General features: G+C 38.3%; 2 protein-coding genes across 2 annotated transcripts; both read right to left on the bottom strand.

The window, feature by feature from the left end:
- Window positions 1–2,607: 2,607 nt before the first annotated feature.
- LOC130222676 (gastrula zinc finger protein XlCGF8.2DB-like) lies at window positions 2,608–5,349 on the bottom strand. Its single transcript, XM_056455205.1, has one exon. It carries the CDS (start codon window positions 5,347–5,349, stop codon window positions 4,348–4,350), a length of 1,002 nt encoding a protein of 333 aa, XP_056311180.1. The 3' UTR covers window positions 2,608–4,347.
- Window positions 5,350–11,007: 5,658 nt separating this feature from the next.
- Window positions 11,008–19,385, bottom strand: LOC130221966 (zinc finger protein 239-like). The gene is made up of 3 exons (XM_056454559.1): window positions 19,315–19,385; window positions 18,350–18,500; window positions 11,008–12,758 (listed from the first exon to the last, which is right to left on the bottom strand). Exons 2-3 carry the CDS (start codon window positions 18,432–18,434, stop codon window positions 11,770–11,772), a joined length of 1,074 nt encoding a protein of 357 aa, XP_056310534.1. The 5' UTR covers window positions 18,435–18,500; window positions 19,315–19,385; the 3' UTR covers window positions 11,008–11,769.
- Window positions 19,386–26,403: the final 7,018 nt, after the last annotated feature.

Raw genomic sequence — 26,403 nt, 5'->3', positions numbered from 1 at the left:
GCACTTGCATGTGTTAAAAGAAAAACTTCTTTTTTGCTCCTTTTCTCTCATGTACACAATGTTTGCATGTTACGGTAAATTACACAATATGCTAATAACATGTTTTAAAGGCCAAAAAACTTGTAATCGCATATTTTATAAACAGAAAATTAATGTTTATTGCTCTATATAAACATGGTAATTACAGTTTAATGAAATATAAGCAGATAACCTGGGGCCTCATGTATCAACACTGCGTACGTACAAAAACTTTGCGTACGCCAGGTTTTATGCTCACGTTTCGTTTTACTAACGATGAAATGAACGTGGGAATGTGCGCTGGTCCACGCCAACTTCATGCCTGGCGTACGTGCATTTCTTGTGTGTGTTTGTTTTATTTCCATTGGCGACTCCTAGAGGCAGTTGTGTTAAATTGCACACTACAACGTATTTTTGAGCCGTGTAATGGCAGCTGTATGGGACGAGACCATCCGCATGTCTAGCAGGTATATAAGGTTTCCATACCATGCAGTTGACCAGTCAAACATTAAAGCGCAACTTGCAGCGATCGCCGGTTTTCCCAATGTAATCAGAGCGATCTACTGCACACACATTGCTATAAAGGCGCCATCTGAAGATGAATTTGCATATGTGAATCAGAAACATTTCCATTCAATAAATATGCAAGTAAAATATGATGCAGACTCTTGATTCCTACTTGTCTTCCTCGTGATGAAGAGTAGGCAAAATCTGATATGTAGTGGGGTAAAAAAAGAACGAGTTCGTCAGACGCTGGACTCGAACGCGTCAAAACACGTTACTATGCGCTTTACGAGCTACGCCACTCACGATGCTAAAGACACTGCAAAATTTTACACCTATACATCAGACTATTTCTTTTTTTAATCCACTCAGTGCGATGTTCAAACCCAACTGTGTTAACCGCGTCAGCTAAACTCTCACACTCTATTTTTTTCTTTTGTTATTAATTCCGGAGGACAGACTTGCAAATAACACCGTCTACCTCCAAAAGCAGCACCTCCGAATCACATTCTGTTCAAAGTTTCTCTTTTTGCTTGCTTTTGCCATTGCTTTTTTCGTTGGGTTCTGCCAAAGTAGAGTCATTAGCATATTCATATGGAGGAGGAGGCAGGGAGGGGTAGAGTTCGTGCATGTTGCGCTCAGTTTCACGTTCATTCGGATGTACAAAGAGAATATGCGTGTGATTCGGCGTACGCAGTGTTTCATACATCTGAATTTTTGTGCGTACGCGATGTTTTAGTATCTTTTCAACGCAAGTCTTCGTACATGAGGCCCCTGAGCTTTAGGTGTCAGAAACTCGGGGTAATTATAGCAGATTATCTCTACATATTAACTCCTGCAGAACAGGTCATGATTTAGGCTTAGATTATTACTTTATATCTGGGGTTATATACCTATGATCATCTTTATACTAACAATGTTTAATGAACAGAAGAAAAGAAAGACATTTAAAACTCCATATCAGGAAAGAGACTCAAACACACAGTCAAAAGTGTCTCAGAAAAGAGCTGATGAACCCTCATTGGTCTGCTTGAAGAGTTCTGCTCTGCTAAATCTGCCACGTCTGGATTAGTGATGGGAAGTTTGGATCATTTTACTGACTCGGATCTTTGAGTCTTGTTCATCGAGATGAACGAATCTTTTTTCGAGTCATTTCGTTCATTTGGTTCAATTTGCCAAAATATTATTAAAATGTTACGAATTGCTTCCAAACGCATCTACAACTAGCCCAAAAGGTTGATCAGATGACAAACAAGTCATAAATAGAATACTATAAGTAGGAGAAAATAAAAAGTCAATGTTTACCTGCTCTTTTTTCTCTGAAGGTATTTTCGTCTGTTTGCTCAGCTCACCTCTTCATGTCTTCAAATGTCAGTGGTTCGTTCACGTTACACTGACAGTCACATATAATCTTAACCAATGTACACAGTCTGAGCCGAAAGGAGCCATGATGATTAGTTCACCTTTCGAGTCTTCTGGTTCTTGAGTCGTTCGTTCATCACGTGATAGAATGACTCAAACCCGAGGACTCGAGAGATAAACGGATCAATTCTCTTTCCGACTCTAAACGCATATGATTGGCACGTGAGGAACAAATGACTCAAACCCGATAGAGGACTCGAGAGATGAATGGATCAATTCTCTTTCCGGCTCTAAACGCAAATGATTGGCTTCTGCCTTTCCGCGATGAACAACTCAAAAGACTTTAAATGAACAATACCACCTGCACAAATGTGCGCAGTCTGCACACGCTCGGATGAACGAATCACTCCCTGAGAGGACTCGTAGTTCCCGAGTCATATTGAAGACTCGTTCAAAATGAACAAATCGTTCAAGAACGACCTATCACTAGTCTGGATGCTCCTGATCGTTTCTGTAGTTCTCTTTATCGATGAAGATCATCAAGGATAAACCCATGTTGCTCCAGTGGCTGATCGTGCGCTGCTGCACAATGATTATAACCTGCTCTTGTGGGATGCATTGGTGGACAACTGATAACATGGGCCACATTTCAATCAAATCTATATTGTCTGAGCAGCACTGAAGGATTGTCGGTGCCAGTGACAGTCAGGCTGATTTCTGTTCAAAGCTGGATGGACAGATTTGAGGAAGATGGCCACCTCATAACACTTCCTGAAGGAAAAGTCTGTCTGTGAATGTAAAGTGACTGTAGGCTATCGTGACTCTCCTGCGCTGCGTCCCCTAGTAGACTGATCTCCATCTGGCCTTGTAGTGCTGTCTGTGTCTGCAAAAGCTCAATATTTGTCTTTCTCAGATACTTTCAGATGTTTTCAGACTGTTTTACTTTAGATGTCTCCTAACTCATACTTAAAGATTAAGCCTTTGTGGTGGTTTTCTTTGCCTTGTTGTATAACGTGGTTCATGTATCACTTCTGGTAACTCATCAGGATGAACTTGTGGGTTTGATGTCCCAGCTTTCTGAACTGGCAGATCATCGAAAAGATCATCCGAAATCCATTCATTTTGTCTTTCTGAAGACCTTGATGGTAACAGGTGGTCCACATGTACTGTAACTTGCAGATGTCCCACTTCAACACAGTAAGTCACAGTAAGTCTGCACTTCAATATCATTCCTAGGTGGTTGCCTACGCGCTTAACTCTGAGTTGGTCTACTCAAAGTTGATTTATCTAACTCAGATCGGCTGTTCTGAAACTGAAAACCCTGAGTTTTTAATCTCACGGTAAGACAACTCAGACTTCAAGTTTAAACTCAGAGTTGGTTGAACCTCTTTACTGAAACAGGCCCAATGTTAGATTTTGCTGTATTTGGCTTAACCATTCTTGGGTGGCTTGCCAATGTGTAGATGACTTTAATACATCAAATAAGTAAGCTGACCAAAGTTCTTACGGGGAGAAGATTTTATTGAATAGTGCAGTTCCTCAGCAGTGATGTTAACTCGTTGGTAACTTAACCCAAAGTACTGTCTGTGAGACACTACTTTATAACAAAGGATGTAACCCCCCGGAAATTACCCAACTCCTGTGGTTGGGTAACAACTTTTGAGTTCCTGTAGGTCATTTGGTTCACACCTTTTCAGATGCCGATACTCAACATACAGAGTTACTCTGCATTCTTGCAGCCCGGTAGCTGGTACTGGGCTGTGACCCCTAATCTACTCTACAAAACAGTCAAAATCTTCACCCCTCTTCAGTTATTGAGTTTTCAGGTGTTCAAATGGTTAATTTCCATTAACTTGATATGTTTTCAAGAGTTCACACTTGTTTGGCATGCTGTCACGGGAGAGACCTAAGCTCATAAAAAAGTTTGAGCTCAGGTAGATCTCGATGAACTGCCCTGTATGGTTCTGTTCTAATGACAGATATAGGGATGGCTAAAGAGTGATATATGGCTTACTAAGAGCTCGACTATGGTGCCAATTTATAATATTCAGTTTACCTAGGTCGCGTGTTTTTGGACTGTGGGGGGAACGAAGGGGAAACTCGCGTGAGCACGGTAAGAATGAGCAAACTCCACACAGAAATATCAACTGGTTCAGTAGGGACTTTAACCAGAGACATTCTTGCTGTGAGGCAACAGTGCTAACCACTGGGCTGCCATGGTGTCCAATTTAAAAAGGAGGTGGTGTAGGGGTGGGAGGGGGATTCTTCAAGATGAAGCTAACTGAGTAAGAAACTCTGGATATTTATAGTGAGTTAGGAATCATCTGAATGGTGAATCATGTGATAGCTAATGCGGTACCAGCCGTTGACAATCATAAGCATATGATCCTCTGGAAAGTAGTTTATAAATAAACTTCACTGAATGAACAGCCAAACTGTACCCGTGTTTTTGTGGACAAGGCCTTAATTTTGAGGAGTCTGCTCTCCAATGTGAAGCTTCATATGAGCGCTGAGGCTTCTTTTACGTTTAAAGCCCTTTCCACACTCACTGCATCTAAAACGCTCTCCTGAGTGAATCTTCATGTGTTTCTTAATGGAGTCTTTGCGTGTGAGACTCTTTCCACACTCATCACATGTGAACACTATGGTTCCAGTCTGACCATCTATGTGGTTTGTGAGGTTAGCTTTGGTTGTGAAGCTCTTTCCACACTGAGCACATACAAACGGCTTCGCTCCTGTGTGACCTATCATGTGGTGATTGAGTGTGCTCCTATATGGGAAACTTTTACCACACTTTGCGCATGAGTAAGGTTTCTCTCCAGTGTGAATCCTTGTGTGGATAACAAGGTTTTGTTTATGAGCAAAATTTTTCCCACACTGTGTGCAAGTAAAATTTCTCTCTCCATCGTGAGTTCTCATGTGGCCTTCAAGGGTGCTACTTTGCTTATAACTCTTTCCACACTGAGGGCAAGAGTAAGGCTTCTCCCCAGTGTGAATTCTCATGTGCACTGCCAAGTTTCCTGTTGTACAGAAGCCTTTCCCACACTGTTGGCATGTGTACGGTCTCTCCCCAGTGTGAAGTCTCATGTGCACTGTTAAGTTTACAGCATTATAGAAGCCTTTTCCACACTGTTGGCACGTGTACGGCCTCTCTCCGGTGTGAATTCTCATGTGCACGGTTAAATTTCCTGTATTATAGAAACTCTTTCCACACTGTTTGTAGGTGCAGGTTTTCTTCCTAGTATGAACTTTCATGTGATCATCAAGCTTTGGTTTTTGACTGAAACTCTTTCCACACTGTTTACAGCTGAAATTACACCTAGATTTGGATTTCCGAGGTCTTCCGCGTGATGAAGTCTTCTTAGTCAGTGTGGGTTTTTCATCAGTCGTCATGTCTTGGGGTTTCTCAAACTGCTGTTTCTCTTCCATTTCATTCCATTGAAGAGTCTCTTCTTTCAGCACCATCAGGTCTTAAAAAAAAAAAGTTCACTTTAGTATGAAGGCACAAAACGACAAGCATAAAATGGATGTTTTCACCCAAATATTAAATTGACCTCACCATTTACTCTCCGTCATGTGGTTTCAAACATTTCCTTTAAATGGTGAGGGTATTTTCATTTCTGCATCAACTATCCCTTTAAAGGGTTCCTATTATGATCCTTTTTTTACAAGATGTAATAGGTTTCGACTCAAAATGAGATCACATACCTGGCAGAATGTTTAATTTTGGGGGTCAGAGGACAACCAAGCTTTCTTGCCTTTGTACATGTCCTGGGGCTTAGCTGAAGACCTACGTGGTGATATTTTATATACCCGACAAGATGCAGAAATGCCATCTAAAAAGGTGACCTGCTGTTTGTCCAATTAGGGACAGTGACGACGTAAATATATTAATAATAATGTTAACCCGGGGTTTGCGAATGTATAATGTCTGTTAATGAACACCCAGGATGATTTTTTTTAACCCCAGGTATAGCATGAGCAGTGTGGAACGTGATCACAGAGAACCCTGGATTCTGTTTATCCAAGGTAAAAATGACCCAGGGTTAACAATTTGAAGTGTGAAAAGCCCCAAGAATACTCAGCATCAGCTCTCAGGATAACCAGAGCACAATGACAAACAGCGACATTCAAAAATTGTCCATCATGTCATAGTAGTGACCTTTTTTAAAAAAGGAGGTTAAGTGTAAACTCAGAGTATGTTAACCCTGAAATGAGAGAAACTCTGGGTTTTCCTTTTCAAAATGGCAGGTTTGTCAAACTGGACAAAGCATGGTAAGTCAAGCCTGTTTCTGAAAGAGAGTTAACTTTAACTCAGAGTCTGTTACTGTGGTCAGTTACTCTGTGAACCTAACCTGGTCAGGAGCAGGTTTTTTTTTCCTCAAAACTCTGTTTCTGTCGGTCTCCTCCCCTTTTTTAAAGACAAAGCGGTATTTCTCGCTTAGCCTTACATTTCCAGCCACCTTTTTCAATGCTCATTTTGGAGATGCGAATAAAAAACGATTAATGGAAACGTCATGATGCACATAACTTTTGAAAATACGCATAAAAAAAACACGCATAACTGAGTAGGATAAACTTTTAATCGATAGAAAAGATGCGCCTTAACTACGATGGAAACACTTTTACTGAACAAGTTCCAGTATGTGCATTAGAGGTGGGCGATATGACCTAAAATTAATATCACGGTATTTTTCATCTTTTGAACGGTGACGGTATAATATCATGGTATTACTTTCAATAGCAAAATAATATACATCTCAAGGAAGAACAGACAAAGGAAAGTCTCACTTCTATCGCTCTTTAAAAGTTTTGGTTTGGGTCATTGTAAATGCTCAGTCTCGTTATGAGCTGATCTTCATTTCTCTGTGTCGGTGGAATAAAGCAGGCGAGTCAGCCGCACCAATTTATGAGCAGACAGAGCAGGATTCTCGCGATGACCACCAGCGCAATTCCGCTCTTTGTTATGAGCCGTAGTTTCAGTGTAAACTTAGTAAAGGTGAGTTTCTTTGGCGATGACGTGTACAGTGTTAGATTTTATATTTAGCGGACATTTGCGCTGAACACGCGGTGAATGCAACGCATCGAGATTCGGGCACCTTCTCCGAAAACACTCGATTGATCTCAGCTGGCGGATCAACATTTACCTCATGTCATGATCGCTGTCATCTGCGCCATTATTATTATTATTATAACTTTAGGTGAGGTTTGCAAACCTGTGCACTTTTCACTCTTCAGCCGTTTGCATTTCCTGCAGTAACAAAAGCTCCCTGTTATCTGACAGCGGGAAGCGTTGAGTGACTGACAGCTAATATGAACCAATACAGCAGCAGGGTAGAGCGATTCAGCAAGTTTTTAGAGAAAATCAAATCAGATTGCACTACAACCATTATATACAGACACACAAATGCTCCCAAATATATTATGAGGGCGCGTAGATTACATTTTGGGCGCTCATGCGACGAAAATGGTTGCAATTCCGAGCCCTGTAGTATAAGGACAGGTATTCAGACCGCAACTGAACGTTTGAAGAAAATTGAATGCCTTATTATTTAGAATTAGCTATTATTGATGTAAATGCAGCCGTTCAAGGCGCATAATTGATTTATTACGGTATTGACGGTATTAGAAAATCCATGTCGTGGCGCAATTTCACACCGGTGATGACTATGACACTGGTGTACCACCCACCCCTAATGTGCATTGAAAAAAGGTTTGTTATAAGAGATCATATGATGATGAAAATGTGTGTGAATGAACAAACCAGCAGGCTGAGCACATTGTAACACATCTGAAATGTTGTTTTGGTCATTCTAAAACGCCTTAAGCATTTCAGTATTAGTGTTATTATATTATTATTATTATTGTGTTCTCCGAGTCAAACGGCTTCAAACAGCACCATGCGTTAATTGTGTGTCAGCATCGTCTTCTGAAGCGCGAGTACATTTATTAAATAAAGAAAAGATTCACGCAGCTTCTGCTACCGTAGTAAATTCTGCTTTTACTGTTGATATTTTGAATCAGTAAATCAGGAAGTGATGATTTTGTTCTGTTTAATTCATTGGATGTAAACGCTGCTTTATTCGCACGTCTTTTATATAATATTCCAGTTTTGCACATACATATTATTCACATTTTTGGATGGAAGCATAGCTATTGCCTACATTTCAGTCACACAACGAACAAAGTCACGTATGAGAATGGCTTGTCCTTTTTTAATGAATAATTAGCTTAAATTCCCAGACCTTCGACATGTACTGTAACTAGATTAATGGGAATATTATATATTCTAAAAGCTATTGTTTAGTTCTGCTTACATTCTAAATGTCATATCAACCTCTACCACTCGATCAGCGATTAAGGCAGACACACAAGTGCACTTTTAACGCTATTAAAACTGATCAACGTGTGTAAAAGTGGGAACCATAAATTAAACACTTCCACTGAACATTAAGCTAAGGTTACATCTGCATTCTTGTTTTGTCAGATTTGTTGTAGAAACTATGCAGTAGCCTAATTTATGTAATTTAATGCGATTACATCTGAAATAGCTTCAAAATTACGGCCAATTCCCGACTTTTTCAAGTGAAAATTTAATAAACGTTGCACATTTCATTACTTTTTCATTATACTTAAATATTTAAATACTTTAAATCGCGCATTACCTTGAGCAGCTGTGTTTTCACGCTAACTGTCTTTGTTTCACTGATGCAGTGGTGTTGCTTTTTTAAATATATGCTCATATTTGCTATAACTTTGCACGAGCACATCAAGTTCAGCTAGAGACAGGAATGCTGATCTCTTTTTTTAAGATGTTGCCATGGTGACTCGTAATATCTGCGCTCCATTGATAATGCTTTTTTATGGTTGCGGTGTGCGCGCTTATCACTGAGCTTAAAATGAGATTAAAGGCTTAAATAGGTTAATTAAGTTATCTAGGCAGGTTAGGGTAATTAGGCAAGTTATTGTATAACGATGGTTTGTTCTGTAGACTATCGAAAAAAATAATTCGCCTAAAGAGGCTAATAATTTTGTCCCCAAAATGGATTTGGAAAACTGCTTTTATTCTAGCCAAAATAAAACAAGTAAGACTTTCCCCTGAAGATAAAATATTATCAGACATACTGTGAAAATTTCCTGAATCTGTTAAACATCATTTAGGAAATATTTTTTAATATTTAAAGGGGGGCTAATAATTCTGACTTCAACTGTACCGTAGGAACAATATAGCATAACATTTTGGTGGTTTTAAAACCTCGACTTTTCCAAACCGCGGTATACTTTGAAAGCGGTTATCGTCCCATGCCTAAGCAACATAACACTGCTTTTAGGATCTTAAAATTATTTCTTTAAAAAAAAAAGTCTCAAAAAAAGATTCCAATGGCGCCGCCTGCTGGTACGTGAAGAATATGGTCAATATTCTGAGAATTGCTGACGAACTTTACACTCAAATGTGTGCATATCATCAGCATGCTGTAATCCATTTCTTAAGCAGCAGAAGTCTTTTAGACTAGTTTGTTGGCCAGTTGTAGTCAGTGCAATGCTAAACGTTATTGTTCCACTATAATTTGTTCGTTTTGTCTCACGTCGTCCCACAACAACATCATATAGTTTAGAATACTGTACAATGTTTTATAATAATTAATTATTTTAGTGTCCATTTCATTCAGCATATTTAAAATTGGGGGGCATCCACGCTTTCTGACATACTTTAAACCAGGGTCTCTGCAGATTTCACCAATTAAATTTAGGATTTTTAAAGACATTTTTAAGACCATTATGAATGAAATTTTAGACTCAAAGGGATAAAGGCTAATGTATTTTTCAAAGGGCCCAGATGGAAAAGACTTTAATTTACCCTATCAAAAAAGTATTATAATTTAATAAATTGAATAATACAATAATTTAAAAAATTACAATCTTATAGATATTTCTTAGCAAAAGATTTTAAATATTGTGTAAAAACAGGCAAGCTCTACTTGTATCCACACACTTTTTCCAAACAAACTTTCTTTAAAATAATTAAAAACAAATGAACAAATGTTTTAAAAGATTTAAAAACTATAATAAACTAAATCTATGCACAACAATCTGTCCAGATCGATGTCCTCAGCAGTAAATACATGGAGCACATTTAAACAAATGTTATTGTAAGGAAAATAATTAAACCATTATGATAAATAGAGTTAAAATGACCTTTTAGAATAAAAAGTTTAAGGTTTTATTAAGATGGATTGTTGGTGATTGTATGGGTTTTGGCCAGATTGGGTAGCAAAACATGAACAAAGGAAAATGAAGACTTGTTTAAAAAAGATTTAAGACCTACAACACAATATTTCAGTAAATTTAAGACTTGTTAAGACCCCGCGGAAACCCTGTTTAAACACAATAGCCCTGGTAATTAGTTATTATAATAATGATGTAATCCTAACTGTATAAATAAATAAATATATATATATATATATATATATATATATATATATATATATATATATATATATATATATATATATATACACACAAAAAAAAAAATATATATATATATATATATATATATATATATATATATATATATATATATATATATATATATATATATATATATATATATATATATATATATATATATATATATATATATATTTATATATATATATATATATATATATATATATATTTTTTTTTTTTTTTTTTAAATATATATACTTATATAAATATATATGTAAAAATATATATATAAATATATATATATAAATATAAATATATATATAAATATAAATATAAATATATATATATATATATATATATATATATATATATATATATATATATATATATATATATATATATATATATATATATATATATATATATATATATAAATAAATAAATATATATGTTAAAAAAAAATCAAAACCAGAATGAAGAATGTGGTGGTATAACCTATACACACACCACTTGCACGTTAGTAGTACAATATGTATTTTGCATAAAAATTTATCAAACATAAATAGCTAAAGTGCTTCAATATGCTGTTGAGTACTGGAATTAGCATGTAAGCTAATGTTCTTATTGACAATAAGCGACACAGGGTTACCCACGCTACTTTATTTGTGTTGCTGCAGGAGTTCCCGTAATGGATCTAAAAAGGTAAAAAATTGCCTACAGAAAGTTTCATTGTTATGATAAAAAGAAGTTTTTGTGTCAAATTATACTAAATAAATGTATAGCGTTTTAATACCAAACTCTTCATTTGTTACCCACATCACATCAAGACTTTATATGCTCAAAAAAATCTCATAATCCGACACAGTCAATGTCATAACTGGCAATGACTTTGTGTAGTCTAAACAGGGCTGTGGGGAGTCGGTCATTGCTTTATCCCGAGTTCTAGCCCAGAGTTTCATTTGCCAACAGGTTTTGTGAAATTACAGACAAAAAGCCAAAAATTGGAGGCAAATCGATGCTCGTTCACACGATCAAACAATGTGAATGATCAAAAACGGTAGGTGACTTATTGCTGAGACACGCAAATATTTGTTATGCTAATTATCTGGAAACGTCCTCGACTAACAATCCTTAATTGTTCCCTGCATCTCCCCGAATATTTCCTCCTCCCTAATCTTTTTTCTTTTCAGAGCCGACCATTTGAACAATTGGCGAGTGTGCACAAATATATGGAGGAGTTATTTTGCGTTCTTGTAGCCCAGTAGCAACTCTCACAACCTGGTACTGGGCTGTGAGCCCTGATCTACGCTACAAAACAGTTACTAAAAATCTTCCCCCTTTTCAGTTATCGAGTTTAAATCTTCAGGTGTTCGAAGGGTTTCATTCTCACTAACTTACCTTGAATACACCCGCGTCTTTGTGGACAAGGCCTCAACTTTAAGCACTCTGCTCTCCATTGTGAAGCTTCATATGAGTGCTGAGGCTTCGTTTATGTTTAAAGTCCTTTCCACACTCTCTGCATCGAAAACGCTGCTCTCTTGAGTGATTTCTCACGTGTTGCTTAATGGAGTCTTTACGTGTGAGACTCTTTCCACACTGATCACATGTGAACACGATGGTTCCGGTGTGACCATTCGTGTGGTTCATGAGGCTAGCTTTGGTTGTGAAGCTCTTTCCACACTGAGAACATACAAACGGCTTCTCTCCGGCGTGACTTATCATGTGGTATTTGAGCGTGCTCTTACATATGAAACCTCTACTGCACTCTGTGCATATGTAAGGTTTCTCTCCAGTGTGAGTCCTCATGTGGATAACAAGGTTTTGTTTTTGAGGAAAACCTTTCCCACACTGTGTGCAAGTGAATGTTCTCCCTCCATTGTGAGTTCTCATGTGGACTTCAAGGTTGCAATTCTGCTTAAAACCCTTTCCGCACTGACGGCAGGAGTATGGCTCCTCCCCAGTGTGAGTTCTCATGTGCACTGCTAAGTTTCCCGTATGATAGAAGCCTTTCCCACACTGCTGGCATGTGTACGGCCTCTCTCCGGTGTGAATTCTCATGTGGGCTTTGAAGCCATGAATTTTAGCAAAACTCTTTCCACACCGTTCACAGGTGTAAGGTTTCTCGCCTGTGTGAACTCTCATGTGAATTTTAAGGTTTGGCTTTTGGCAGAAACTCTTCCCGCACTGTTCACAGGTGTAAGGTTTCTCCCCGGTGTGAATTCTCATGTGGACTTGAAGGTTTTGTTTCCGATTGAAACCGTTTCCGCATTGACGACAAGTGAAGTTACACTCAGATTTGGATTTCCGAGGTCTCCCGCGTGATGGAGTCTTTTTAGCTAGTGTGGGTTTTTCATCAGTCGTTGTGTCTTGGTGTTTCTCTTTCCTTTCATCTAGTTCATCAGCCTCTTCTTTCAGCACCATCAGCTCTTAAAAAAAAGCCAGAGGTTAACTTTAGTATGAAGGCACAATGGGACAAGCATGAAATGGATGTTTCACCCAAAAATGTAAACAACCTTACAATATATTTATTATTTACGCTTTAACGCCATATCAGCAGCATCGGCTATATTCATGGCTAAAGCATATACTAATAAATATACAATAAATAAGTAGCAACAACGCTGAAAAGAGTCATATACAATCTTTTAGGTTGATTAAAGTAATATAAAATTCCTCAAGAAGGCACCTTAAGCATTTCACTTAAAATATTTCCCGAATAAAAACGTTTTCTAACCGTACGTTCACACCGAAAGCGGCGAGAGCGTCAAAGTAACCGGAAGTCATTCATTTTGAATAAGAGCCGGCGGCAAGGAGTAGCGAGGTGCATCTTCGCCGGTGTGAGCGTCGAGGAGAGTTGAAATCAAGTTAACTTTATGGTAATGAGCTATGACGCGGTTTGGCGGCAAGCGGTAAAGTCTAGATTGCATTTGCGGCCGGCCAGAAGTGCGATATGCACATTAATAAGGCAGCATTTTTTAATGACACTGTATAACAATAACTAATATTTTTACAGTACTGTGACGGTTGGGTTTAGGGGTGGGCGTTAAAAAATACAATTTATTATGTAATTTAATAGATAACATAAACAATACTCGGTAATACAACTGTTTTTACGTTACTGACGGTTGGGTTTAGGGTTAGGGTGGGCGTTAATAAATACAATTAATTATGTAATTTAATAGATAACATAAAGAATACTCGGTAATACAACTGTTTTTACGTTACTGTGACGGTTGGGTTTGGGGTTGGGGTGGGCGTTAAAAAATACTATTTATTATGTAATTTAATAGATAACATAAATAATACTCGGCAATACAACTGTTTTTACGTTACTGTGACTGTTGGGTTTAGGGTTGGGGTGGGCGTTAAAAAAATACAATTTATTATGTAATTTAATAGATAACATAAATAATACTCTGTAATACAACTGTTTTTACGTTACTGTGACTGTTGGGTTTAGGGTTGTGGTGGGCGTTAAAAAATACAATTTATTATGTAATTTAATAGATAACATAAACAATACTCGTTAATACAACTGTTTTTACGTTACTGTGACGGTTGGGTTTAGGGTTGGGGTGGGCGTTAAAAAATACAATTTATTATGTAATTTAATAGATAACATAAACAATACTCGGTAATACAACTGTTTTTACGTTACTGTGACGGTTAGGTTTAGGGTTGGGGTGGGCGTTAATAAATACAATTTATTATGTAATTTAATAGATAACAATCAAAACTCGGTAATACAACAGTTTTTACGTTACTGTGACGGTTGGGTTTAGGGTTGGGGTGGGCGTTAATAAATACAATTTATTATGTAATTCAATAGATAACATAAACAATACTCGGTAATACAACTGTTTTTACGTTACTGTGACGGTTGGGTTTAGGGTTGGGCGTTAAAAAATACCATTTATTATGTAATTTAATAGATAACATAAACAATACTCGGTAATATAACTGTTTTTACGTTACTGTGACGGTTGGGTTTAGGGTTGGGCGTTAAAAAAATACCATTTATTATGTAATTTAATAGATAACATAAACAATACTCGGTACAACAACTGTTTTTACGTTACTGTGACGGTTGGGTTTAGGGTTGGGGTGGGGGTAGACGTTAATAAAATACAATAAATGGTAAATTTGCTAAATAATTATCATTAACTTCCGGCTTTAATGTATCCGATCTAGCAACAACCGCGGCAAACAATCAGAATGAAGAAGTCCACCGCTTGAGAGGATTCCAGAGAATACAGACCTGTGAACTTTGGTTCAGTCCACAGTTGTTCCCAAGGGCTTGATTATTACGGTCGCCGGATTTTCATTTATTTACAATGTTTTCTTACAGGAACATGCGTTAAATAAGTTACTGTTGTGCATTATTGTTATATTTATTTATCTTTAAAAAAGCGGGCAGTACTGCTGCTTCAGGATATTTCAGACATATGAAAACACATTGGATAATATAGCGGAGCAAAGCCACACCACATGCAACTTGAGCTTCCATTGTTAAATGAATTTGATAAGTGCGCTACATTTTCGTGTTTTATGCAGGAATCTGATATATATGCTACAACGGCCCCATTGAATGCGAGATCAATGTAGCGAATTTTGACGCTCTCGCCGCCGGAGCTGAAGGCAGACAGCGGTGTCGCCAGGGCGCCCAGAGCGACCTTTGACGCTCTCGCTGCCTTCAGTGTGAACGCACAGTAAAATACACATTCTATTAAAATGTGAAACATTCTTACACAAGTCACAGATTGTTTTTCCCCTTTCAATAAATATGCGTGTGTAAGTCTTGAGTGTTAGTTTCTGCATCTCGTATGTACTACCTGGTCATGTCTATTTTCAAAACTAATTTCTTTCATTTACCAATTAACTACCTTCATACAATTTGTTACTTCTACATTCATCCCATTTGCCATTTCTCATTAATATACATTACCATATATTCTGTAAGGCTTGAAGCTTACGCTGCTATTCGGAACCAATAATCGTAAACAGAAAGCAGTTGAAGGATGGCGTCTTTAAATTAATTCTTCACTGACTCCATTGTAATTATTCTGTTTCCATTAAAGTTATCATCATTGATAAACAGAAAGAATCTCAACGCCTTATAGCAGGCACAGTTGTTTATTAAGTTACACGTTTCATTCTACTGTCGGTATATTTAAACACACTCACATACTGTATAGAGAAACTTAGCTGTAACATATATACGCGCAGGGAGACGCGGAGTAAAAGCCATTCTCCCAGATCAACAGTTAGCAACACTTACCTTCTTACACCATGAGTAAAGCATTGTCAAACATGAGTGAAACACCAACCCCCAAAACGAGAGAAGCACATGAACATACTCTCCTCAGGCCCTGACTCAACAATAGTAAATAAATTGTATATTGAAATACATCAATGTCTGATTTCATCACTGCAACGCTGAAGTCATAATCTGTCAAATGACACCAAACATGACAAAGTTATATGAAGGAAGATCACGAGCAGATGAATTGTGTATGGTGAAAAGCACATGGTTACTGTAAGCAAATGCAGAGATGTGTATTGGAGCTGTGAGGAACTCTGGTATTCTTGCTTTAGTGCATGTCCTGAGGCTTAGCCAATCACATGGCAGCAACTCAATGCATTGAAGCATGTAGACATGGTCAAGATGATCAGCTGCAGTTCAAACCGAGCATCAGAATGGGGAAGAAAGGGGATTTAAGTGACTTTGAATGTGACATGGTTGTTGGTGCCAAACGGGCTGGTCTGAGTATTTCAGAAACTGCTGATCTACTGGTATTTTCACGCACAACCATCTTTACAGCCATAGTTTACAGAGAATGGTCTGAAAATAAGAAAATATCCAGTGAGCGGCAGTTCTGTGGGCGCATATGCCTTGTTGATGCCATAGGTCAGAGGAATATGGCCAGACTGGTTCAAGCTAGATAGAAAGGCAACAGTAACTCAAATAACCACTCGGTACAACCGAGGTCTGCAGAAGAGCATCTCTGAACACACAACACATCCAACCTTGAGGCGGATGGGTTACAGCAGCAGAAGACCACACCGGGTGCCACTCCTGGAACTGAGGCTACGATTCACACAGGCTCACCAAAATTGAACCATAGAAGATTGTAAAAACATTGCTCCATCTGATGAGTCTCGATTTCTGCTGCCACATTCGGATGGTATGGTCAAAATTTGGTGTCATCAACATGAAAGCATGGATCCATCCTGCCTTGCATCTATGGTTCAGGCTGGTGGTGTAACGGTGTGGGGGATATTTTCTTGCCACACTGTGGGCCCATTAGTACCAATTGAGCAAATCATCACAGACTGGTTTCTTGAACATGACAATGAGTTCACTGTACTCAAATGGCCTCCACCGTCACCAGATCTCAATCCAATAGAGCACCTTTGGGATGTGGTGAATTTGGTAGATTCGCATCATGGATGTGCAGCCGACAAATCTGCAGCAACCGTGTGATGCTCTCATCACCAAAATCTTTAAGGAATATTTCCAGTACCTTGTTGAATCTATGCCATAAAGGATTAAGGCAGTTCTGAGTGCAAAAGGGGGTCCAACCCGGTACGAGTGAGGTGTACCTAATAAAGTGGCCAGTGAGTGTAGTTTAGAATAGTGTACGACGTTTTACGATTAATCCATTTCATTCAGGACGTTTAAAATAAGGGGCACCCACATTTTTCGACATACTGTTAACACAATCGTTCTGGTAAGAACTTGCCCAATACTGGCCGAGGTTTAAACCCATAAATTTATTGTGACATGTAAACGGCAAGTAATAAGTCAACATCATCGACATTTAAGAAAAACAGTAGCACTAACCTTAAGAAGGTAGAGAAAAACGGGAGACTATGAGCATTGCTAGGCATATTTTAGGGGGGCTGTACTTTATATTTCTACTCGGCGCCCCTGAAACTTTTACGATTAGCTTATGAACTGTACACTCAATTATCGCCTCAGTCCCCTTTAAATTTGATAAGAAAACGACGGCAGAATTCAGCTCCTCCCCGTCTTTTGTTTTTCATTCGATCAGCAAACCACAGCCGTGGACAGCGAGAGAACGAGGTGTGTGTTTATCGATAAATCGTTATAATATCCGCTTATTTGCAGTTCTTTGATATAGATAACCTTGTATAACCTGTATCCCAATGTCACGGAGGAGCAGTGGGGTTTTCTCGGCGTTCACCTCATCAGCAAATGTTTCCTCCAGCAAAAAATGAAACTCTTAACGAACATTTCGTTATTTTTATATTTCAAAATGAACTACCAATATTAAACACTTTACAGTTCGTGTGGCATTAACTATACCATACAGTCTTACACAGAAAGGGTTGAACACAGTGACAGAAGCACTTGGAGAATGTACTCGTTTAAACTGAGTCACTGACAGAGAAACAAACATCAAGTGTCGTCTAGTATTAAAAAAAACAACTTATTATTTATTATTATCATTTAGATCGTGAAATATGTGAATTAGCCTGTAAGTTTAAACATACATATGTGTGGAATTTAATTATAAAAGTGGCAGTTTTATTTATTTAATACATGGAAACAAAAAAAAAAAATGCACTTGAATATAGAAAGTGGTTTTTACTACAGTAAACAAGGGGGTTGAGCCTATTTGGCTCATTCAGAACTCAAATGGCTATCCCTGTCTATGTAATACAGTGGAATACTAGTATACAACCCATATTAAACAAACATTTTTAAGTGTATTACTATTAAATTACTACTTATAAATGTAATATTTACTTAGATGGAAATCCTAAAAATCGCCCCTGTTGGAGACTAATAATACATGAAAGAATGACAAAAGACACGAGAACAAGTGACGAAAGAAACTCATTCCTCTTTCAATGAGTGCTTATGTGCATTTAGGAGAACTAGGCAGCACACTCAGGGCTGCAAGATGGATTTAATTTAGTATTCTTATTATTAAAATATATCTGAATGAGGATCAGATGACTGAGTTGGTCTTTAAGAATGAAAACCAACCTGTTTGTTCCTGCAGATCTTCCTGTTTGACTGTGAATGTGTCTTCAATCTTCAGATCTTCACTCTCCTCTTTAATAAACGCCATCTTTATAACAGTGTGGAGATCAGTCGCTTCAGCAGGAGTTTTTCCTCTGCGTTTGGACACTTTATCCTGTTTAAAATGAACAAAACAATAAAAACTTTCTGTTTAAATGAGTAAAACAATGAACAGAAATAAAATAACTTCTCTTCAACATTAATGAAATTAACAAAAAATATGTATTAATAATAATAATCAGGTAAAAAGTCAGAGCAAGATAAAATTTTCACAAATGACCTGAATTGAGGTAACGTTGGTTTTATAATTGCACATTTGCACTTTAACCTACTTGATATAAGTTCTCAAAAAGTATTCTTTGCTAATTATAAATGGTGGAATGATATTATCAAATGACTATCAACGTACAACATGTTCACAGTCAATTAAATAGTGCTAATGTTGTTTTAAAGTCATATTTACATGTGATTTCCGTCTGAATATTCAAAGTACCACGGTAAACAATGTATGGAGCTGTCACTGAACGAATGCGTGAATATAAAGCCAACTTTACCTCAAGTATTACAAGTTCTTACTGTTCTAAAATGGATGAATGTGTGAATATAAAACCAACTTTACCTCAATATAACCTGATACTAACTAGTACTCAATTTCTTATAGTGATGAATACTTTGAATGGATTGACATTATGCTAATTAATAAATTAAACCTTCATTAAAACACTTACTACACACTTTTCTGTTACTTCATTCAAACAATAGCTCGCATTACTGTGAGTAAAATAATACCACGTTTTATAAAGGGTTAAACATTTTCAACAACAGGTTTTAGCGTCGGACATTTTAATGAAACTTAAACATTAACATTACATTAACCTGAAACTTTAATCGATCTGTTTATAGCTACGCAAAAGTTTAAAAACACAAACCTTTCTCCAGTTGAATTACAAAGTGAGAATCGCAGCTCAAGAGTGGCGCCGGCTTATGACGTCATTCCGCCACGCCAAAATAAGAGTCTTTTTGTTTAGCTGTTTTTGCCACTTTGCTGTTGATAAAATTGATAAATTTCTGCATCGTTTTTCACTTTACACAACATATCTGCTCTCTCACTCACATAGACACACATATTTAGTATTTGAAGTTGATCAAATCCTTTAATCTAAACATTTAAAGACAATTTTGAAATCCACTTCATGATGACTTGCATGTCTAAAACACATTGCTTTCTATTAATGAGTCCAAATCTCATCCTCGTAATTAAGGCCTCTTCTTTCCTATTTCTACAACTTTGTAGGTTTTCTGTATTTCACGTTTCCTGCTATTCTGTAGCAGTATCTTCAGTACTAATATTTAACTTTACCTTTACTTACAGAAGCATTAAAGGGGTAGTTCACATAAAAATCTCAATTCTGTCATTTACTCATCCTCCACTTGTTCCAAGCCTGTTTGAGTTTCTTCTGTGGAGTGCAAATGAAGATATAGTGAAGAATACAGGGGCAAAATACAGCCGCTATATGGTTCAACGGCACACAAAGAAGGGAAGACATCTATATGGAATTCAAAGGAAAGTGGGTATGGAAAGGATTAGTATAACGAACAGGACAAAGGATGTCATAATAACATGATTACGAATAGGTCACTCTGCTTTAAAAATCAATGTTTATTTAAAATTGGAAAGCCTGAAAACGCTAACTGTGAAAGATGTGGTCTCCCTGAAACGGTATCTCATGTGTTAATGGAATGGATTATTGCACTGAAATTAAAGATTAGCAAAGACATGTGTATTGCTTTGGGGACTGAAAAGGTCTTTGTGCAGCATATCATCTCCAAACAAATGGATTTGAAGAATGGTGGTAGCCCAACCAGGCTGGTATGGCTGGTATGGCACAACCAGGACCACACCTTGGAGCCAGGCCTGGCATTGAGGCTAGCATGTGAACACTGTTGTGGCGTCAATCCCCACTGAAACAGGCTGGGAACAACCCGAAGGAGCAATGGGGGACCATCCTCCTGTAGACCCACTTCCAGCAGGAGGAACCATATGGGAAATGTGGATCGGGCAGTGGGCGAAGTCTAGGGTCATGTTGACCCGGTATTTGGACATGGAAACTCCTAATGTCATTATGAAAATTTTTTGAATCAATGCAACTATTTGGTTCTCTTACTTAATAATATTTCCTTTCTACCTTGAAGATCACCCTGCTGTCACATCCCCGGCTCATTCCTGCTTCTCCAATCATCATTCTCCCTCACCATCTCATTCCATCAGCTCCAATCATCGCTGTCCTTCACCAGCCACCTCATCACCCCCGAGCACTATCACCGGAGTTCTAATGAGACACACCTACACCAGCAATCACCACCCCCTATAAAGACTCCCCGTTTCCAGTCGTACAACGGCTGGAATCGAAGTCAGATGGTTCACCTCACCTTCTCCCTGGCTCGTCCGTGGATGTTTCCCTTCTCCTGTGAATGCACATGCTGTGATTAAGGGAAGTGTCTTTACTCTCTGATGGGTGACTGAAGATCCTTGTTTACATTATGAACAACATTCTAGTCTGCTCTCCATCCAAGAATATCACTTACCTGCTTCTCCTGTTGAACAATCCACTGTGTGCTTGAATAAATTGATGAAAAGAGATAACCATCCTCGTGTCTTCATTGTGTGACCGTGACCCCTGCAAGCTGCTTGGAGAAGAAACCGACACCTAGGGCAAGTACCTTGATTCTGTGACGCTCGGCCTGGGAACCAAGAAGTGGCTTGCAATGAAATATTCACTGTTCTAATGATCGAGACCTGCGGACTCTAAGGTTTGTTTCATATATTGTTTTCTAGTTTATTTGTATTTTAATCACCCTTAGCTTATCCGCAGTCTACATAAGCTTGTTTCTTCATCTGAACAGATTTAGCACTAGCAAGACTTGCTTATTTATTGTGGTTTTTAATGTGAAACTTAACAATACTCTGTCTTATGAACGCTGAAATGTTTTACCTGCCACTAATACTTTTAAATCCCAGGTCCTTGCTGGTTCAGAGTTTTTGTACCATTTTAATAGTTTTTAAGACCTCAACAAATAAGATTTAAAGCCCCCAAATTTTCTGAATTTCTTTGGAATAGGCCACTCAATTTAAAATCCTCGTTAGATTTGAATGAATTGTGCCTCGTCACAGTATGGATAACCCACAGTACCTGTCTGGCGGTGAAATGAAACTGTTATAGCCGACTATGAGGTGGCGTCTAAACTAGAGCTGTAATCGTGGCATAAAAGTTAGACCAGAGTCTGACAAGTACATTTTGATTGACAGCTTTTTAAAAGCCTGAACCGGTTTATAGCCCGACATTATTCAAATGTGCACATGCACACAGCTCTTTTGCCTTGTCGTTTATTTGTTAACATTACTTATTCAGAACATAGGCTACAGGCCACTTGGAAGTTGGAACAAAAAAATAAAATAAGTCCTCTGTAATCTTAACATCTCAGCACTCTAAACAGGCCTGGGTACATACACTTAGCCTTTAAATTGGCCAATACACCAATAAAAATAAATCTTTCTTAACAAATTATGATAAATGATAACCGGAATTAGGCAATAATGAAATTAAGATAAAGGCTCTGTGGGATTTGTTTTGCCACTTCTCTTCACAATCTGCATTAAGGTGACGGTGAAGCTGAATAATAAAAGATTATTGCCAACATTAGCTTATATACTCTGACTACATTATGATTTTATGGTTTAATTTTAATATTTGGTTAGTTTGAAAATTCTTTACTCATCAATATTAGGTTGTGTGTTTTTTGGGGGGAACATCATTGAATCCACTGTTAATGGCTTTAGCGCAGTCCTGCGCTCACTGAGCATTATTGACCTGGCTAATTTAGCATGTTTTGGGTATGGGTAGGATTGTTTGTTCATCTTCCACCAGTCAAAAACATTCATTTCATCTTCCCTGTCAGCTCGCTGTACATTGTATGAGTTACTATACAGTGTATGAGCGACCGCCGAAATACCTTAGCGGCTAGAATGACTGTTCTTATATTGAACTGGCAGCTGGCCTGACTGCCGTCAAAATTCGCTCTTTTTGACTTCTCCGTCGTCATTTGTTTCACCTTTGCAGTGATGGATTTTAATGTTGTAACAAACGATTTGATTACTTTCTCACGATAATCGAAATGCGTCACATGACTGTTCATTTACAACGCAAGCACGCCCGGGCCGGCCCCCGTCTAAAATGATAGAAATTAAGTCCGATCAGGTTCGGGCAAATATCTTCTGAACTAGTAACATTGTTAGGTCTAGCTCAGGCATGGGCAAACTCGATCCTCGAGGGCCGGTGTCCCTGCAGAGTTTTGCTCCAACACTAATCAAACACACCTGAACACCCTAATTAGTGTCTTCAAGATCACTAGAAAGCTACAAGCAGGTGTGTTTGATTAGGGTTGGTGCAAAACTATGCAGGGACACCGGCCCTCCAGGATCGAGTTTGCCCATCCCTGGTCTAGCTGCAAACAATGCAGGGATTAACCTGGACCCGCTATGACTAGCTGTTGCAACGTAAGTTACCGCTGGTGCTTTCCTCCCTTCATGTGCGACTCGACGGCTTTGAGCCACATGGTCCCTAACGAAAAAATCATTTTGCAGAATTTACACATTACCACGTCGTTAAATTTACAATTTTCCATCTTAGCATTTTGAACTTCACCTCGACAACCGCGTAATGTCAGCAAGCAGGTGCAGACCGACGTAAGCGTCTATAGCTGACCTACCGTAGTAAGCTAATAAATCATGGAGACGGTCATTTCTCTCCTGTTTCACACATACTAAATCAACTATTAGATGTTTTACGGTGGACCACTGTGCTTCCCTATCGTCATTAAGGACACCGGCTAAAAACGTAATACCTACAGCCACTTTACGGTAAATTTAAGACCTTAATTTGCAGGATTTAAATTTAAGACATTTTAAGACTTTTTAAGGACCTGTGGGAACCCTGTGGATACCTTTTAACCTGGACAAATAAACAAAATGAAGGATTTCAGAAGTTTTACTAATTGACAGCTTTTCAATTTCTGTGGTGTGGATTGGGAAAAGCCTAAGCCGTTTCCACTGACTGGTACAGTATGGGTCCGTATGGGTCACCTTTATCAGGCTTGCGTTTCCACTACCAATGGTACCCTTTTGGTGGGCGTGATGACCATGTTTCCATCGACGTCATTCTCCCTCGAATAAATGTCTACAGTAAAGCTGTACGGGTCATTCACATATAAGAAGCTCTTCTCACAAAACAGAGGCTTTATACACATAAATACTTGAGTATAAATGTTTATTGTTAACTTTTTCTATAAACAGGATTTGATTGTAACTGCAGATCAATGACAGTGCGAAACAGCCTACTGTAACGTCTGCAATTATATACCATAAATAAATAAATGCAACATATATCGCGAGCTTCCTAAAGAAGGCGAAAACCGCTCGCACTTTTAGACGGTCTTGTAAAACAACAACAGGACATAGCAGATTTTGTTCTTCTTGGCTTTGTGGCTGTACATTAAGACAACGACAAGGTTTGTTCGAGCTCAGGTCATCCATGGCTCGTTATTATATGCATAAAGTATTACGGTGTCGGCTGTGTTTTAAAACATGGCATTTTCATTCTGGCTAGCTCCACACAAGCTTGTGACGTATTAGCATTCAGCTGCGCATGTAGCTTCATTTTTTGTACCCTTTCTTGTGTTTGGTACCCTTTCGAAATGGTGCCGAAAAAGTGGTATGGCACAGCTTTTGACAGTGGAAACGGCCATAAAAGCGTATCGAACCGTACTACTCTGTGGAAACGGACTATAAAGGAACCAAAAGTGAAGTGTACCATACCACTTTTGAGTACCCTTTCGAAAGGGTACCCAGCACAACAAAAGGTTCCAAAAGGCGGAGCAAGACGCGCAGCTGAATGCTATTGGTTCAGAGAGATACATCAATAGCTCATACATAAACCAGGAGAATAAAAACGAAGGAAGCGCTATTTTTAAATACACAGCCGGGACATTACACCCTAATAATATATACATACAATAACAAGCCATGATTGACCCGAGCTTAAACCCTGCACGAACGGTTTTACTTGCTCACGTACATGTCTATCTCTGAAATAAAGAACTTCTTGAGCTGATGATAATAACATGCTCGTGATTATTGAAGTGCTTCCGACATCCAATCCTTTCCGAAATGGACAAATGTGAGTGTGACGCGTGAAAAAACAAAGGAGAAGCGGGAAAAACCAAAGGAGCTAATGATTCTTTCAGCAACCTAGAAGATGAACAAACTGCCATGTTTACCTATTATCATCACTGACTGATTGGTTGCTGGTGTAAAACTATTCCGAGCCCATATTCATAACACTGCTAAACAGATTATAGTAAGAATATTACATTTTAAATGCTTAACACAAGCCAGTGACAATGGCATGTTTCATTTAAACTAATTCATTTAGAAGTGAACAATAATAACCTTGAACTTGACAGTGGAAACGGCCATAGAAGCATACCAAACCATACCACTTTGTGGAAACGAGCCATTATACCTCCCTGTAGTTACTGTTCTCATTGAATCCCATTATAAAACTTACACGTAATATCAGTGTCCGACTCAGAGGGAGTTCTATATCATTTTTAGGTGAGCTACTATTAATCTCAATACCCTCCCCCCTCTCAAAGAAACATGCATGGTTGCAATTTAGATATGATAGGTGTTTTCTGTTCCTTCTACTTGTTTATTCATTAATGCATTTGGCATAGCTACATCAGTCACAATGTCTAATAATTCCTCTATCGATCTCAGCAGTGCATTCAAATCTGCATTTCATCCAGAGAGAGATTCGGGTTTTAGACTTATCAACCAGTATTATGATTTCTGAGTTACAATCAATACAGAAGAGGTAGCAATTTATCAGATACAAACACTGGTGTTTATGGTAAAGATAAAAAAAAATCTGTTTAAAAGCAACGACGTTGCGAATGAAGGTTGTAGCATTTACATTAACGCTAGTACAGTCGATGATTCCTCAGGGATACACACATTTATGCTAGGAAAACTTTTTTGCGTCAAATTATTCAAAATAAATGTATAGCGTTTTAATACCAACGATTTTATTTAGTCAAAAAAAAATTTCACAATCTGACACAGTCAATGTCGTAACTGGCGAGTTCTGGTCCAGAGTTTCATTTGTCAACATGTTTTGTGAAATTGCAGACAAAAGCCCAACAATGGAGGCAAATCGATGCTTGTTCACATGATCAAACACGTGAATGATCTAACACAATCTAAAGGCTCGTACACACCGGGACGCTTTTCGTTGGCGTTTAATCGCCAGCGTTTTTCAAGACGTTTTTCAAGATTCAAACCCAATCGATTTTCACAGGCGTCGAGCAAAAGAGTATGCAAAATCACTCCTTGATGTTAGATGGCGCTACACAACTCTAAGCTTCAGACACCCGCTTGTAACGCAGAAGAAGAGAAAGTTCACATGCTTGTTGTTATAAATGGTTCAAGTAGCAGCTCCAGCTCTAGCGATGAAGAAATGATTATAGTTCACCAGAGAAATAAGCAGCTCCACGTTCATATCGCCTCTGGGCGTCTTCTTCAATGTGCGCTCGCATTGACAGTTTTAGGCTTGAGCGCCTCCAAGTGCTGTTGACTGTAACTTCAGCAGCTCCGTGCACGTGAACAAAAGTGACAATCTGATTGGTGGAGAAGGGTTTTGACGCAACGTTTTTTTAAAAATGACGCTTTTGTGCCTGGTATTTTGCACGTTGGTGTGCACGATCACATTGACGCTCTTTATTTAGTCACGAGATGTTAAACGTCGGCGTTTTTTAAAAATGACGCTTTTGTGCCTGGTATTTTGCGCGTTTGTGTGCACGATCACATTGACGCCCTTTATTTAGTCACGAGGCGTTAACGTCGGGGTTTTCAAAAAAAATTACGATTTTGTGCCTGGCATTTTGCGCGTTGGTGTGCACGA

The sequence above is a fragment of the Danio aesculapii genome, chromosome 4 (genome assembly GCF_903798145.1).
Source record: "Danio aesculapii chromosome 4, fDanAes4.1, whole genome shotgun sequence".
Lineage (NCBI taxonomy): Eukaryota > Metazoa > Chordata > Actinopteri > Cypriniformes > Danionidae > Danio > Danio aesculapii.
Note: the sequence above shows the minus strand (reverse complement) of the source record. Positions and strands in the feature narration are given on the sequence as shown.